This window comes from Dendrobates tinctorius, unplaced genomic scaffold, assembly GCF_039654945.1.
Source record: "Dendrobates tinctorius isolate UK_male_01 unplaced genomic scaffold, ASM3965494v1 ptg000254l, whole genome shotgun sequence".
NCBI classification, from domain to species: domain Eukaryota; kingdom Metazoa; phylum Chordata; class Amphibia; order Anura; family Dendrobatidae; genus Dendrobates; species Dendrobates tinctorius.
Genome location: NW_027361921.1, coordinates 6,940,769 through 6,958,085, shown reverse-complemented (window position 1 = coordinate 6,958,085; position 17,317 = coordinate 6,940,769). Strand labels below are relative to the sequence as shown.

Below are 17,317 nucleotides of genomic sequence, written 5' to 3'. Positions count from 1 at the left end.
AAAAAAAAGTTATGCACCATTACCGGCACTTTAGATATTTACCTAAAAAGTACTAATACATATACATTATGATTTATTGTTGGAAACATACATAGAACCACACCACAACTAAATGGTGTCTACTGTTAGTCTTGTTTCCATCCACCAGGTGGACCTATTTTTAGATTTGTTTCTACACTGCTCTCCACACTTGTGAATATCACAGCCCTCAAATATATATTTTTTACCCATCACTGGCCCGAACTGGAGAGAGTGTGAGCAACAGCTAAAGACGTCCCATGGACACTTTATTCAGTTTCATCCCAGCATCAACTTAACACTCAGCTACTCCTGTACTAGCTACAGAACAATGAAATAGTGAGATCTCTGAACAAGAAGCCAATTGACCGCCCAACATACCTTAAATGGGACAGTTTCCATCCAAAACACAAAACTATCGTCTACAGTCAAGCCATCAGATACAATCGGATCTGTTCCAACTAGGGATGGGCGAATCTACTCGTTAGGACTCGTTACTCTGCGAGTAGTAGGGGACTCACAGGAGTCGGTACTCTGCGAGTTTCCAAGCGATTACTCGCACAGTAACGAGTCCAATGCAAATGCTAGCGTTTTCCAAGCGATCTGTAGCATCGCTTGGAGAACTGATTGACAGGTTGGTCACACTCGTCAAACATAGTGTTTGACAAGTGTGACCAACTTTTTACTACTCAGGCCGCCTATGCAGCATCAGTAGTAAAAGATAAAATGTAAAAAAAAAATAAAAAATATTGTTATTCTTACCCTCGGACGTCCCGCGCAGCCTTCCCGCCTCTCCACGCATCCGTTCCCAGTAATCCTTTGCGAAAATGCCCGCGATGACGTCCGTTCTCGCGGGATCGCGATGTCTCGCGGTCATTCGCGATGACGTCGCGCGAATGACCGCGAGACTTTGCGATCTCGCGAGAACGGACGCCATCGCGGGCATTTTCGCAAAGGACTACTGGAAACAGATGCGTGGAGAGGCGGGAAGGCTGCGCGGGATGTCGGAGGGTGAGAATAACAATATTTTTTATTTTTAAATTCTATTTTTTACAGGGATATGGTGCCCAAAGCCCGGAGGACAGTCTCCTCTCCTCCGGACCGTGGGTACCATCCGCAATTGTTCTGCTTACTTTCCGCATGGTGTGCACATCCACATGCGGGAAGTAAGCGGAACAAAAAAAATGGCAGCACAGGAATCGCTGCAATACTCGCATCCCCATTCATTAATATTGGACTCGCTAGACTCGCAACGAGTAGCGAGTTTCCGAGTCGGACTCGTTAGAGTCTAGCGATTCCGAGTATTTCAGGATTCGCCCATCCCTAGTTCCAACCCTATGGATAGAGACAAACACCTTAGTGGCCTCAGAAAGACTTTTTAAATCACGGTTACTATCCAACAACAATTGAAAACCAGACTGCATGAGCCACCAGAATATCAAGGAATCATCTCCTAGGTTACAAAACTAAAAAAGTTAGCAACTGAGTGCCTCTAGTAGTCACCTACAATCCAAATCTGGAGGTGCGAAAGGGAGCTGTACAGAACCTACAACATTTATTACAAAAATATCCAATTAACATCTACATTTCCAGACCCCCCACTACTGTGTGTGAGAAAGCTTCCACAACTAAGAAGCATCATTGTCATAGATCTACAAATGGACAAACGTTTTTGTAGCCCTGATCACAGCATCATGTGCATGAAGTTCTCTTTTAACCTCATGGGTCTACAGAATGTGTTCCCAAAATGCATTAGGCTGGTTTAGATGTTCTTTTGCATACTTCTGACGCTGAATTTTTATGGTGGGGACGCAGGAGAGGTTTTCTTCTGATGACTCTTCCATGAAGGCCATATTTGTGCAGGTGTCTCTGAACAGTAGAAGAATGTACCAAAACTCCAGACTTGGCTAAATCTTTGTGAAGGTCTCTTGCAGTCAACTGGGGGTTCCGATTTGCCTCTCTAGCTATCCTACAAGCAACTCTCAGTGAAATGTTGCTTGGTCTTAGTGCTTATCTTGACCTCCACAACTTCTGTTAACTGCCATTTCTTAATTACATTTTGAACTGAGGAAAAGGTATCTTGAAAATGCTTTGCTATCTTCTTATAGCCTTCTTCTGCATTGTGTGCCTCCACCATTTTCAGAGTGCTAAGCAGCTACTTAGAGTAACTCATGGCTGCTGTTTTTGGCACAAGGTTAGAGAAGGAAGGATTTTTATAAAGCTGGGAAATTTGCATCATCTGGCCTTTCCTAACGATGATACTGAACAAGCCATAACCATAAGAGGCTGATGAAGGTCTGAAACCTTCGTCAAAAATCTCCAAGGGTGCCCAAACGTTTGCAGTGTACAGGAGCAGATGTGCTGCTGATAACATGATACTGTTTGGGGATAGAATGATCTATTAGTGATTGGTCTGTGTTCATCACTCATCTGTATAATGTGAATACATTCAGATCCCTTACTAATGGATATAGTGAATACAGCAGAACTCAAAGATGTAATGCGGAGACATTGCTGGAGATAAATTCTGCTGGACATACACTATGGTTCTTCACACCCCCTTATAGTAGAACAATGACATGAGAGAATCTCTGAGCTATTACTATAAGAAAAGACAAGTGATTAATGGCAATGCCAAACACGAAATAAATCTGCTTAAAGGCAATGCCATAGTAGAAGTCATTGCTCACTGTGGTTTGAATTGAGAGTCACTGTGCTACTATTTAGCTCACCACGTCAGCAATCTATTGTTCTGTATTACATTTGATTATAACCTTATTGGCCAGTGTATAATTCTATATTGCTGTTCCACATCTCTTGCTGTAGTTAATGTTTGTCTCTTGTCTAACATTTTGTAATAATTCGGTGTTCAGCCAGTTGTAAATAAAAATCTTTGTAATATTTTAATTTAATTTATTTGTAATTCAGTTTAATTTACATTTTATTTATTTCAATGTAGGGCAATTCCACATCAAACCGATCAGTTTCTACGTTGCATTTTTGATTATGGAGTCCTTGATTTTCATGTTAAGCAAAAGGACTGAAATCCATGCATTAACAAGGGACAGTTCTAATGTGGATCTTAATATTCTCACCATGCCAACATCGGAAATCCCTGCAATTTCTCTGATGTACATTTACAGCTATTCATATTCTTTTTTTAATCGGTTTATAAATCTTTCATCTTTAAATGTTAGCATTTTAAGAATATCTGACATGTTCCCAAACCCCATAGTCTCTGCTTTCTTTTTTTTTTTTTTTTTTCTTAAAAAAAGGTAATACTCTTATTTTTATACCATGCCCCTTAGTGACAGAGCCAATTTGAAGCTTAATGATGGCGCCAATTTTTACAATTCTGACCACTGTCACTTTATGAGGTTATAACTCTGGAACGCTTTATCGGATCACGCTGATTCTGAGACATATTGTACTTCATGTTAGTGGTAAAAAATTTTCGATATGACTTATTTATAAAAAAAAAATATATATATTATGTAAATTTTTAAAATGTAGCAATTTTCAAAATTTTCATTTTCATGCCCTTAAATCAGAGAGATATGTCACACAAAACACTTAATAAATAACATTTCCCACATGTCTGCTTTACATCAGTACAATTTTGGAAACAATTTTTTTTTGTTAGGAAGTTATAAGGGTTAAAATTTGACCAGTGATTTCTCATTTTTCCACCAAAATTTACAACACCATTTTTTTTTTAGGGACCACCTCATGTTTGAAGCCACTTTGAGGGGTCTATATGACAGAAAATACCCAAAAGTGACACCATTCTAAAAATTGCACCCCTCAAGGTGCTCAAAACCACATTCAAGAAGTTAATTAACCCTTCACGTGCTTCACACGAACTGAAGCAATGTGGAAAGAAAAAATTAACATTTAAATTTTTTTCACAAAAATTTTACCTCAGAACCTATTTTTTTTTATTTTCACAAGTGTAAAAAGAGAAAATGAATCACAAAATTTGTTGTGCAATTTCTCATGAATACGCTGCTTGGGAGCACGGCAGAGTTCGCAAGGGAAGTAGCGCATGTTGACTTTTTCAATGTCGAAATGGCTGGAATTGACATTGGACGCCATGTTGCGTTTGCAGAGCCCCTGATGTGCCTAAACAGTGGAAACCCCCCAAAAATGACCCCATTTTGGAAACTAGACCCCCCCAAAGAACTTATCTAGATGTGTTGTGAGAACTTTGAACACCTAAGTGTTTCACTAAAGTTCATAACACAGAGCGTGAAAATAAAAATGTTTCCACAAAAATTATTTTTTAGCCCCCAATTATTTATTTTCACAGGGGTAACAGGAGAAGTTTGACCGCAAAAGTTGTTGTCCACATTGTCCTGAGTATGATGGCACCTCATATGTGGGAGAAAACTACTGTTTGAGTACACATCGGGGATCAGAAGAGAAGTAGTGACGTTTTGAAATGATGACTTTGATGGAATGGTCTACGGGCATCATGTTGCATTTGCAAAGCCCCTGATGTGCCTAAACAGTGGAAACCCCCCAATTCTAACTCCTACCCTAACCGCAACACACCTCTAACCCTAATCCCAACCCTAACCATATCCCTAACCCCAACATACCGCTAACCCTAATCCCAACTATAGCCCTAACCACAACACTAACCTCCACTCACCGCTAACCCTAATCCCAAACCCAACCATAACCCTAACCCCAACACACGCCTAACCCCAACGCTAACCATAACCCTGTCACATCCCTAATCCCAATCTTATCCTCAATTCTAACGCTAACCCTAATCCCAACCATAACCATAATCCCAACCCTAACCGCAATCCCAACCCTAATTTTAGCCCCAACCCGAACTTTAGCCGCAACCGTAACCCGAAATTTAGCTGCAACCCTAACCCTAACTTTTGCCCCAACCCTAATTCTAACTTTAGCTCCAACCCTAACCCTACCCAACTTCAAAATGGCCGCCATGGTCACCACCCATCTTCACCCTCCCATATACTAATGTGCCACAAACAGTAAGTTGATATCACCAACCATTCCCATTTTATTTAGGTGTATGCATATAAATGGCCCACCCTGTAGAAGAAAATGTTGATTCTACATTATATATGTAAAAGTTAAACTACCTTTGTCCTGAAAAAAAATTGCATTTACAAAATACTTCAGAAAAATATTTTTTTCTTAAAGTTCTCCAAGAGGTACGTAAAATCAACGAAAAATTTCTATGACTATTTCATTCGCTCTCATCATCCACTGCTTCAGTTTTCTGTGCCTTCCTTTCCTGCTTCTTGCTTTTCTTCCTTCCTCCCTTCAGCACCTTTGTTACCCTTTGATGATTGTATTATCCAAGGATGCTCGGGTGCTAACTGAGTGTCTTTGGCATGCTCGAATAATATGTTTGAGTCCCCGCGGCTCCATGTATCGTGGCTGTTAAGATAGCTGCAACAAATGCAGATATTGTCTAACAAACAGGCAATCAGTGCATGTGTTGCAACTATAGAACAGCCATAAGAAATAAAGCCGCAGCAACTCGAACATATGTTTGGAGCGCGCCAAAGACACTTGGTTAGCACCCAAGGATCCTCAGATAACACCTTATCGGAGCACATTCGCTCATCACTATTCCCCAATTTTCCTGAAAAGGTTAGTATTTTACTTATAATGTACTCAAAAAAGTAACTTACCATCTTCATTCAAGAACAGTTTATTGAATCTTAAACCACTAGGTTCTTTTCCAACATATCTGTGCACCAACTCTGTGCTGAGATCATTAACAGCAATTGCATACTTCAGAGGCTTGACACATGACTGAAGGCAAAACGGGACTTTGGTGTCACCAACAGAATGCCTATATAGGGAGAAGAGCACAATAAGTAACAGAATGCCTATAAAGGGAGAAGAGCACAAGAAGTAACAGCATGCCTATAAAGGGAGAAGAGCACAATAAGTGACAGAATGCCTATAAAGGGAGAAGAGCACAATAAGTGACAGAATGCCTATAAAGGGAGAAGAGCACAATAAGTAACAGAATGCCTATATAGGGAGAAGAGCACAATAAGTGACAGAATGCCTATAAAGGGAGAAGAGCACAATAAGTAACAGCATGCCTATAAAGGGAGAAGAGTGCAATAAGTAACAGAATGCCTATAAAGGGAGAAGAGTGCAATAAGTAACAGAATGCCTATAAAGGGAGAAGAGCGCAATAAGTAACAGCATGCCTATATAGGGAGAAGAGCACAATAAGTGACAGAATGCCTATAAAGGGAGAAGAGCGCAATAAGTAACAGCATGCCTATATAGGGAGAAGACCACAATAAGTGACAGAATGCCTATAAAGGGAGAAGAGCACAATAAGTAACAGCATGCCTATAAAGGGAGAAGCGCACAATAAGTAACAGCATGCCTATAAAGGGAGAAGAGTGCAATAAGTAACAGAATGCCTATAAAGGGAGAAGAGCACAATAAGTAACAGCATGCCTATAAAGGGAGAAGAGCACAAGAAGTAACAGCATACCTGGTCAATAGCGCTACTAACCTGCTCGATGCTCGCATTTAGCTGAACATTGCGGGGAGAAAATTAACTTTACTCTCCCCAGCAGCATTTCTGTTTCAGATATGGGGTCAGCACGGTTCATCACAGCTCTGAGTATACAAAGTGATGGCTGTAACTGCAGACCAAACACGGAGAGACGGCTCTAATGCTGAGGGAGTGATTACAGCTGCCGCTCTGTATTTTCAGAGCGATAACTGAATACAGAATGTTGTCGGGGACAATAAAGTTCATTTTCTCCCTGCAGTGTTTGCCTAAGTGCAGGCGCAGAGCAGCATAATAATGCTATTAACCTGCAGATTAAACCTATTTCTGCAGGCTAACAGCATTTTTTTCTGGTGACAGGTTCCCTTTAAAATACATGGAAAGGAACATACATTGATCTTGCCATTAAGAAGCACAAATTAATTTTAATGCCAATAAAATAAAAATCCTGTAAAGAGCCACACTTTCAGGGATTAATGGTTTTGACTGAATGGTTTGATAGCCATAAGGTAGTTGTGTATCTGGATTACTTGTCTGAAATCCCAGAAATAGATAATATACATAGGAAGTCCAATAAAACAAAAGTATCTTTAAAACAATTATAATTCTTTAATATGTCCTTAAAAGCTATACAACATACAAGATACCCTCCCCCCAAATATGTACCCAAAATATACACATTACTAGTGAAGAGCTACGGGTTTAGTAAGTAGCATTGTGGGCTCTCAATAATACAGAACAGATGCTCTTAAAGGGAATCCGTCACTTCATTTTTAGCTATTAAACGGGCCCCAGTGTGGTGGTAGTTATGCAGTGTGTATCACCAACATGTGTTTGTCAAAGAAAAGCTCCAAGTATCTTTAGAGCAGGGGTCTCAAACTCACGGCCCGCGGGCCAACTGCGGCCCTCGGGACAATAGTTTGCGGCCCTCACCTCATGGGCCCTCATGGGCCCTCGGCCGGGATCACACATGCGAGAAACACGGCCGAGTCTCGCATGTGAAATCCCAGTCACATGTAGTACCGCTCATTAAGGTCACTCTCATAGGTGTGGCGCCCATATTCATGAGCTTAATGAGCGGTACCACGTGACGTGTGACCACGCGCTCAATACAGGAAGATGTCGGCGCTGGACCATCGGAGCTGCAGCAGGAGGAGGTTAGTATGATGGCTAGACAGTCACAGCAGCCTGCTGTCAGCAGGCAAGGCGTATGAGTCACACTCACAACACATGCAGCAGGAGCAGCCACAGACTCAGGTGCGCCTGGTTCAGAATGAGCAGTCTTCTATATCTGCTGTATTATCATTTTCATTTTATTTATTTATTACTGATTGATTTTTTTTCTTATGATTTTGTTAATTTATTTTTTTTTAACACAAAATAAAATGAAAAAATAAAGAAATTTGATAACATTAGAATGTTTTTGTAAGAGCTTTTCTTGGGGAAAACCTAATGCGGCCCAGCCTCACCCAGATTCTACCTCCAGCGGCCCCCCGGGTAAATTGAGTTTGAGACCCCTGCTTTAGAGGATTCCCTCACATACCTTTTCTTTCAGTCATAGGGGTGGTAACTTTGTTTTTTCAGTCATGGATCATTCAGTATACTTTTGAAATTGGGCATGCCCACAGGATTGCATGTCATTGCCGTCACTGGCCCAAAGTCACAGCAACCACGTATCAAATCCCGCGCGTGTACATCCCCAGCTTCATGCCAAATGCGTGCATGTGTCAGAGCCGCTCTGAGTTAGAGGCTACATGACGCATGAGCGCGCATGCTATGCACGCCACGGAGTCTGACTCCAGCGCATGCGCACATCTAACATGAAGTTGGGACTGTACACCCAGAGTCAGTGCAGATAGGCAGTACGCATGCGTGGGATTTGATACATGGATGCCATGATGTCGGCCAGACACGGCAATCACATGAAATCCTGTGGGCATGCATAATTTCAAAAAGTACACTGACTAATCCGTGACAGAAAAGATAAAATCACCACCCCTATGGCTGAAAGAATAGGTATGTGAGGGAAACCTCTACTGATATAAAGTGTTTTCTAAACCCAATACGTGGAGATTTTCTTTCACAAAAACATGTTAGTGATGCACATTGCATCACTAACACCACATCGGGGCCAGTTTAACCGCTAAAAACGAGGTGACAGGTTTCCTTTAAAAGTGACCAAATTATGAGCATCCATAGATAACCCCCAAATTAAGTCTGTTTTTTTTTATGTACTTAACAAGTCTCTAAAACATGAGGGAATGTGAGACCTATAATATAATACTGCATATATTATACAAAAATAAAGCAAAAAAGATGTATAGGCATCAGATAAAAACAAGCAATATTAGGCATTCCCCCAGATGTTTTCCCTAATAAATGTTTCTACCTCTCAGCAGAGTGTTACCACCATATGTTGCCCCCTTTCCTCCTCGTCACACCCCTAAGAAGAGCTTGAAGAACCCTAACCTTTAGGCTGTGCACACAATGCGTTTTTCATGCGTTTTCGTGGCTTTTTTTATGAGAGGAAATGCTTCAAAAACACAATGGAATACTAAAGCAAGGTAATTCAATGACAATCCTGAAGTGTTGTGCACATGATCCGTAAACTTCCGCCCATATTTTCAGCATTTTATTTTCTGCAGCATATCAATTCTTTTTGCGTTTCTGCAGTGTTTTTGTCTCATTGATTTCAAATGAGTCAGTCAAATCTGCAGCAAAAACACAGGCGTTAGGCCGGGTTCACAATTGCGTTTAACTGGTCTGTGTACTTCTTCCCTTAAGCTCCCCCTACTTCCTCATGCGTCCTGTGTACCTATCTTTAACATTGGGTACGCAGGGACATGCGCTTTATGCGGATGCATCCACATGCATTGTTTTGACATGTCCGCCGAACGCACAAAAATTCAACATGTTGGGTTTGGTGGGCACGTCAAAACTATGCATGAGGACGCATTCGCATAAAACGCATGTCCCTGTGTACACAATGTTAAAGGTAGGTAAGCAGGACGACACAGGATGCATGCGGAAGTAGGCGGAGCCTAGGCAGAGCTTAAGGGAAGAAGTACGCACCCCTACGCAGACCAGCCAAACGCAAGTGTGAACCCGGCCTAAAAAGGTTTGCAAATGTGCTGCCAAAACGCTGTGAATTTTAAAAAGAAATGATGTCAGAAGGAGGAGAATGTGTGTGTGTGAGAGGAGAATATGTGCTTGTGTGTGCATCTGTCTGCAGATGTGTGCGGCTGTATGCAGGTGTGTGCGAGTATCTGCGTGTGTGTGCGTGTGTCTGTGTCTGTCTGCGGGTGTATATGCATACGACAAACAGTCCATAGTGATTGTACTTCGTCATCGTATGATGGGACTACTACTCCCATCCGATTATGTCTGCTGTCAAATATAACAGAGACAGCATGAGCCGATGATTGGAGAATAGTCTCACCATCCAGCGCTTGTGTTCAATTGTAAACAAAAATCAAAACATTTATATAATCACATACATTATACATACTCACCAAACACCTAATCCCCGACGCCTGAGTCTCCTGCAAACAATTAAAAAATAAAGAACCAACAATAATACTATCCTGTCCAACGTAGTCCATTTAATACTGAGTGTCTCACGGAGATCTCGAGTGTAGAACAGTAACATCACGGAGATGTGAACACTCTACCCGGCCTCCAGCGATACACTGACAGGAGGTAATCACTCCCACAGTGTATCACTGAGCCGCAGTGAGAGTTCACCGGAGTTCATCAGCTGATCAGCTCCGCTGCTCTCACTTGCAGCACCACTGTGTGAGAAAATTCTCACACTGCGGTGCGGTAAGTGAGAGCACTAAAGCTGATGAACTCCGGTGAACTCTCACGGCAGCGCAGTGATACACTGCAAAAGCGATTACCTCATGTCAGTGTATCGCTGGTGGCCGGATAGAGTGTTCACATCTCCCTAAAGTGACTGTTCTACAAGCAAGATCGCCATGAGACACTCGGTAATAAACGGACTACGTTGGACAGGATAGTATTATTGTTGGTTTATTATTTTTTAATTGTTGGCAGGAGACAAGGGAGTCCGTGATTAGGCATTCCGTAACTATGGTTAAATTAAGATTCAATAAAGGAGTCTGTGTGATTATTTAAAATAAAGGACTTTGTTCTGGCTGTGTGTTTTTTTACCATATAACTATAGGATTAGTAATGGATATGTGTGTTATTGATGCTTCTCCATTACTAACCTATGGGCTTGATTTCACCTGACAATACAAAGGTGGCATCAACCCCCCCCCCAACCATTATCCCACTTGCCACCGCTACAGGGCAAGTGGGAAGAGCGAGGCTAAGTGCCAGAGTTTGCGCATCTATAAGATGCACCATTTCTGGGGCGGCTGAAAGCTGATGTTTTTAGCCTGGGGTGTGCCAATATCCATGGCCCCTTTCCAGGCTATCAATATCAGTCCGCAGCTGTCTGTCTAGCCTTTGCTGGTTCGATTTTATAAGGGGACCTCATGTCAAATTTTTTCTGGGGTTCCCCTGGCTAAACGAACAGCTTTGAGGTGATATTAATAGCCTGGGAACCTTTATGGATATTGGACCTTCCCAGAATATTAACATCAGCACTCAGCCATCTGCTATGCCTCTGCTGGTTATGAAAATTACGAGGGTGCCCACGCAATTTTTAAAAAATTTTTTTTTTTTAAATAAACAGATATTGTGTTTCACGCAGGTTTACGACAGTTGCTGTTTTGTTATAGCATATGTAGGTTAATTATGTTAATGCTCCTACATAGGTTGGTGACGGTATGTGTGCGCAAGCACGCGTGTGTTTAACTGTTTATGTACGGTCTTATTAATGAGAGTTATCTATATACATACACACATATTATATACTATATTATATATATACACACACATACACACACACTCCCTGACAGAAGTTATGTCGCTTATCCATGTTATGTAAATAAAAGCTTATAACATGAGGCTAAATTCATCCATTAGTTGTATAAATTATTCTTTTGACAGCTGAAACCCTCCGAAATGTGGTTTAGGTTAAGAAAATAAATTGGCATCAATGCAGAAATATTGATCATTTAATGGACACAGAATGGTCAGATTCTGGCAAGACAAAAGTTTTGTCGGCCACAGAAAGTAATGTGATATTCAAACAAATAACTGAAAATACAAATATATGTTGCATAACATTGGTGAATGAAGTTGTGGTGCTATTAGTCATATTTAATATTTTGTGTGACTTCCATGAGCTTGAAGGACTGCATCCATGCGGTTCCAATAATGATTCATACAATTTATTAATGAAGTCATCAGGAATAGCAAAGAATGCAGTCTTGCATACCTCCCAGAGTTCATCTAGATTCTTTGGTTTTGTCTTCCAAGCTTCCTCTTTCATCCTACCCCAAACATGCTCAATGATGTTCATGTCTGGTGAATGGGCTGACCAGTCCTTGAGCACCTAGATCTTTTTTGCCTGGAGGAAATTTGTTGTAGAGATGGATGTATGAGATGGACCACCATCCTGCTGCAGAATTTGACCCCTTTTAGGATTTGGAATATAAGCGGTAGCTAATACTTCTTGATATTTTAGGCTATTGATATTGCCTTCCACCTTGCAAATGTTTCACACACCCCCATACTGAATGTAACCCCAGACCATGATCTTTCCAACACCAAATTTAAAGGGGTTGTCCGGACTTTTCACATAATCTCAGAACATATCTGGGCTGCAGGATTATGACAATAAGTAATTTACTTTGTCACTAGTTTGCACGGTTTTCGAGATATTCTGAACAGAACGTCCAAGGGGGGGTGTTATGGCATTGAAATGAGAACTAGTCGTATCCTCCTACTCTACTCCAAACATGCCCTCTATAACAACCCCACCCTCCATAGCTACAGGCCCTCCCCATCCACATGAACAAGCCTATCCCTCCTCACACAGTAACGAATCCTCCCCCTCTAGCAGCCTCACTGCAGACAGCAGACCACCCAGCTGCTCCTCCCCCAGACACACACTGAACACTGTTCTATGGAAAGTGAAAGTAGTAAGGAGGGAAAATCGTCCTGTATTCTGGGCAACTCCATGATTACAATACATAACTCATTATCAGTAATTCCTTCCCTCACTGTCCCAGGATGCTGGCAGCAGTGAGAACAGACTGTGTGATAGCCAGTGATGGGGGTCTGCAGCTTCTAATCTGCACAGGGGATGTCAGTCACTGATGTAATCTGTTCTGTGATTTGGTGCAGTGTATGTGTGAGCACTGTGTCTCTAATGACACAAATACTGATGGGAGCAGCCTGTCCCAGAATACAGGACGATGTGTGTCTGGGGGAGGAGCAGCTGCTCTCTGCACTGAGGCTGCTAGAGGGGGAGGATTTGTTACTGTGTGATGAGGGCTTCTTCATGTGGACAGGGAGGGCCTCTAGCTATGGAGGGTGGGGTTGTTGCTATAGACGGCATGTTTGGAGTAGAGTAGGAGGTTACGACTAGTTCTCATTTCAATGCCATAACACCCCCCCTTGGACGGTCTGTTCAGAATATCTAGAAAACCGTGCAAACTAGTGACAGAAAGTAAATTACTTATTGTCATAATTCTGCAGCCCAGATATGTACTGAGATTATGTGAAAAGCCCGGACAACCCCTTTAACTGTTTTCTGGGTGTATTTTGGATCCATACGGGCTCCAGTAGGTCTCCTGCAGTATTTGCGGCGGCTGTGGTGTAATTCTACTGAAGATTCATCAGAGAAATCCACCTTCTGCCACTTTTCGAGCGTCCATCTGTTTAACAGGCTGTGGGACTTTGCAAATGCCACAGTTATTTTTTTGCCTTTTGTTTAGTGCTGGCTTCTGGGCACTGATTCAACCATGGAGGCCATTTTGAGACAGAATCCTACAAAGTGTTCTAGTTGACACAGGGACTTGAGGTGACCAGGCCTGTTGTAGCTCTGCTGCAGTGGAAGAGGGGCTTGCTTTGGATTTTCTAACCAACAAACGTTCCTCCTGAGCAGTTGTCTTGCGGGGTCTGCTGGACCTGGGCTTGTCAAACACATCTCCAGTCTCTTCGAATCTTTTTTAATTCTTTGTACCTGACGCTGAGACATATTAAAGGTGCCAGCCACCTCTGCAGTGGATCTGGTTTTCAGCCTCTTGATAATCCAGGCTTTGGTCGCAGGGTGGATTTTTAGCATGTTGTCAGAGCTCAAGTTGCAGCTCAAGTGAAGGTCTGGGGTGCTGGATTTCTTTTTATACACACCCACTAATTAACCGATCATTTACTGAGCACAGGTGAGAATGTAAACTAGGATTGGGTGCATTATATGACCAGGCGACAAAACTTTTGTCTTGCCAAAATTAACCATTCTGTGTCTATTAAATGATCAATATTTCTGCATTGATGCCAATTTATTTTAATTTATACAAACAATGGACAAATTTAACGTCAGCTTTTATTTACATAACATGGATAAGCGACATAACGTCTGTCAGGGAGTATATATATATATATATATATTTTTTTTTTTTTTAATAATATCTCTTTATTTAGCTTACAAAAACGCATGAAAAACCACATGAAAAATGCAACAAAAATGCACGGATTGCTCCTGCCAAAAGGAGCAGAAACCTTGCAGAAATTTCTGCAAGCAAATACACAACCAAAGTCAAAAATCATAAAAAAACCTCAAAATAAATACTTCTATAAATACTTTTATAAATACTAATTAAACCAAAGTCAAAAATCAACCAAAGTCAAAAATCATAAAAAAACTCAAAGGAAATAAATACTTCTACAAATACTAATTAAATACTAAGTACATTGCATGCTTCACATAACATATCAATCTGACAATTATCTTTAAACATATGAAAATTATTCAGGATTGAGAGTCCTCAGTAGTTGATACCTTTTAATGGCTAACTGAAAAGATGGTAACACATTGCAAGCTTTCGAGACTCCTCAGGTCTCTTCATCAGGCTAGACTAATACAAAATCTGAAGTCACATATTTATGCACAATACAGCCTAGAAAAAATGCAATAGATAAGACAAGTGACGTGAAGCAGAACTATCAATATGGGAGAGGGAGAAACATAAATATAAACATTGGACCAGTTCATAGATAAGGAGTCCGGATGTTTTATAGTCCTCTGATTGGGGTCTAGTTCTGTGTTGTGATGCCCCCACAAGGTTTTAAAAGGAAATTCCTTAATTGATGTAAAAAGACATAAATCCATGCGACACATTCATTCCAGCACTGAGAGTGTCAAAGTTCGTCATAAATTTGTACTCCCAAACTCGTCTCTCTCTCTGAGAATTGAAGTTACCTTTCAATACCAGTAATTTCATATCCACGTTGCTGTGATCAGGGATACAGAAATGTTTTGCCACAGGTAGATCCATTCTTTTTTCTCTTATTGTGTGACGATGAGCATTCATCCTTGTTCTAAGCTTTTGCCCCATCTCCCCCACATACAGACCCCCAGTTGGACATTTAGTACAAATAATTAAGTACACCACATTAGATGTAATGCAGGTGAAAGTACCTGGGATCTTGTAGTCCTGATGTGAGTTGGGGATCTTTATCTTGTCCGTGGTGATTATAAGTGGACAGGTTTTACATTTTTTCTGGTTGCAAGGAAAGGTTCCTGCAGCTGTTGGAGAGGACAGGGAGCTTCTGACAATGATGCTTCTTAAATTTAGGGGCTGCCTAAAGCACAGCAGTGGGGGGTCTGGAAAAATGGATTTTAATCGGGCATCTTTTTGTAGTAAAGGTTGTAATATCCGTGCAGCTCCCCTTAGCACCTCCAGATTTGGGTTGTAGGTGACTACTAGAGGCATTCGGTTATTTTCTTCTTTAGCTTTGTAATTTAGCAGGTGATTCCTTAACAATCTGGTGGCTCTTGTAATTTGGTTTTCAATTGTTCTAGGATGGTAACCCTGATTCAAAAAGGTCTTTTTGAGGCGACCAAGGTGTTTGTCTCTATCCATGGGGTTGGAACATATACGATTGTATCTGATGGCTTGGCTATAGATAATAGAGGACCACTGAGGACTCTCAATCCTGAATATTTTTCTATCTACTGGCTAACACGGTACAAAGATATACATCTTTCCTTTAAACATATGGGCACTTTATCAATGTGCTGTGCTTCCTAGTGTAGAGATTTATCATAATGCTGGGGTAATCTGCAGGTAAACAGAATTACAATGCTGCCAGACCGCATTACTGAGAATACGACTACCAGTAGAAAATGAACTTATTTCCTCTTGGTAGCTTTCAGTCATGGGGCCCTACATGGAGTGGTTACAGTCACTATTAGGCCGGGGTCACACTAGAGAGGAATACGGACGAGTGAGAGGCGTAAAAAGCACGCATTACACACTGACCAATGATTCTCTATGGGGCAGCTCCCAACAGCCGTATAATTCTCGCCCGAATTCTACGGTCTGTGCCAATCGCAGCATGCTGCGATTGTCAGCGTACTACGCCCGTAGTACGCCAATGCAAGTCTATGGGTGCGCAAAAAATACGGATTACACACAGACCACACGTGTGACTTGCGAGAAATACGCAGGTCTTTTGGCAGGTGACAGGAAATGGGCCAATCCATCATCAGGAAGCTTAGACATGCAAATGAGCTCAAAAAGTGCTCCAGACATCCAGGAAGTACGCCTCCACGGAGTACATCAGCGTCATGGCGCCATATTTTCTCAATGTGGAGATGCTTATTGTCTTAGTGCAGGAGCGGCCAGAAATCTGGGACCAACGTGATGCCCATTATGCCAACCGGGCAGGAAAGGAGGCATCATGGAGGCGCATATGTCGCCAGATGTTCCACGATTTTGGTGATCGGCCACATGAGGAGCAGCAGCAACTAAGTAAGTACAACCCAAAACTATGTAAAATTACCTCACATCAAAAAATGCATATAGAATCAGCCCCCCCTTCCTGTGCTTGTACTTTTTTCCTCATGAGGCGGGTAGATTTTGATGTGACCCATGGTTTTACACTGCCATAATATGGCCCAGGCCACAAGCTCCTCATCCTCCTAGCCTACCAAGTTAGTAAGTGTAGTTACTTGATACATGAACTACTGTGACCCTGTGTATCTGGCCTGGATGCCCCAATTATATATGCCACCCTGGGTAGAAAGCACACCCCAGAAGGTCACATGCCTAGGCTACTGGTAGCAAATTTGACATATCAAATATATGAAATTGAGAATATTTCCTGTCACATTGCAGTAGAAGATGTGATGAGACGCTGGCGCAGCATCCGCGACCAATACAGGCGGGAACGTCAGCAGCGGTCCAGGAGTGGTGATGCGGGCCACCTAAAGAGGAAATGCATATATTATGACCGCCGCTCCTTCCTCGCCCCTATTCTGGATCTGAGACCGTAAGTAGATACCTCACACCACATTACACAGATACTTTACAGGGCCAAAAATATTTATTTATTTTTGGCTCTGTTCTATTTTATAACAGAACTTAGTCCAACCTTACGGAGAGGAACTGGCTCAGATACAGAGCCCATCATAGATCCTGTAGGGGATGAGGTGGCTGGCCCATCTTCTCCCCCTACAAGAAGCATGGGTGAAGAATCCTCTCAGGAAAACCAAGTGCCTGTGCCACAAACCCCACCACCAGGACCACATCCACAACCAGGACAGTCTGCTGCTGCACCATCAGCCATACTGGAGGAGCAGGGCAACATGAGCAGCAGCCCAACTGCCCAGATCCGGGGCTCCCCACA

General features: G+C 41.9%; 1 protein-coding gene across 5 annotated transcripts in view; it reads right to left on the bottom strand.

Annotated features, from left to right (window-relative positions):
• LOC141067709 (glutaminase kidney isoform, mitochondrial-like) overlaps positions 1-17,317 on the bottom strand; it is a 484,569-nt gene that overhangs the window by 329,717 nt on the left and 137,535 nt on the right. For all 5 annotated transcript variants that reach the window (XR_012226460.1, XR_012226459.1, XM_073558127.1 and 2 more), the window contains exon 6: positions 5,697-5,860. Coding sequence is in view for 3 of the 5 variants with exons in the window: in XM_073558127.1 (XP_073414228.1) it covers positions 5,697-5,860 (164 nt within the window). In the remaining 2 variants the exon portion in view is untranslated. The remainder of the gene's footprint in view (positions 1-5,696; positions 5,861-17,317) is intronic.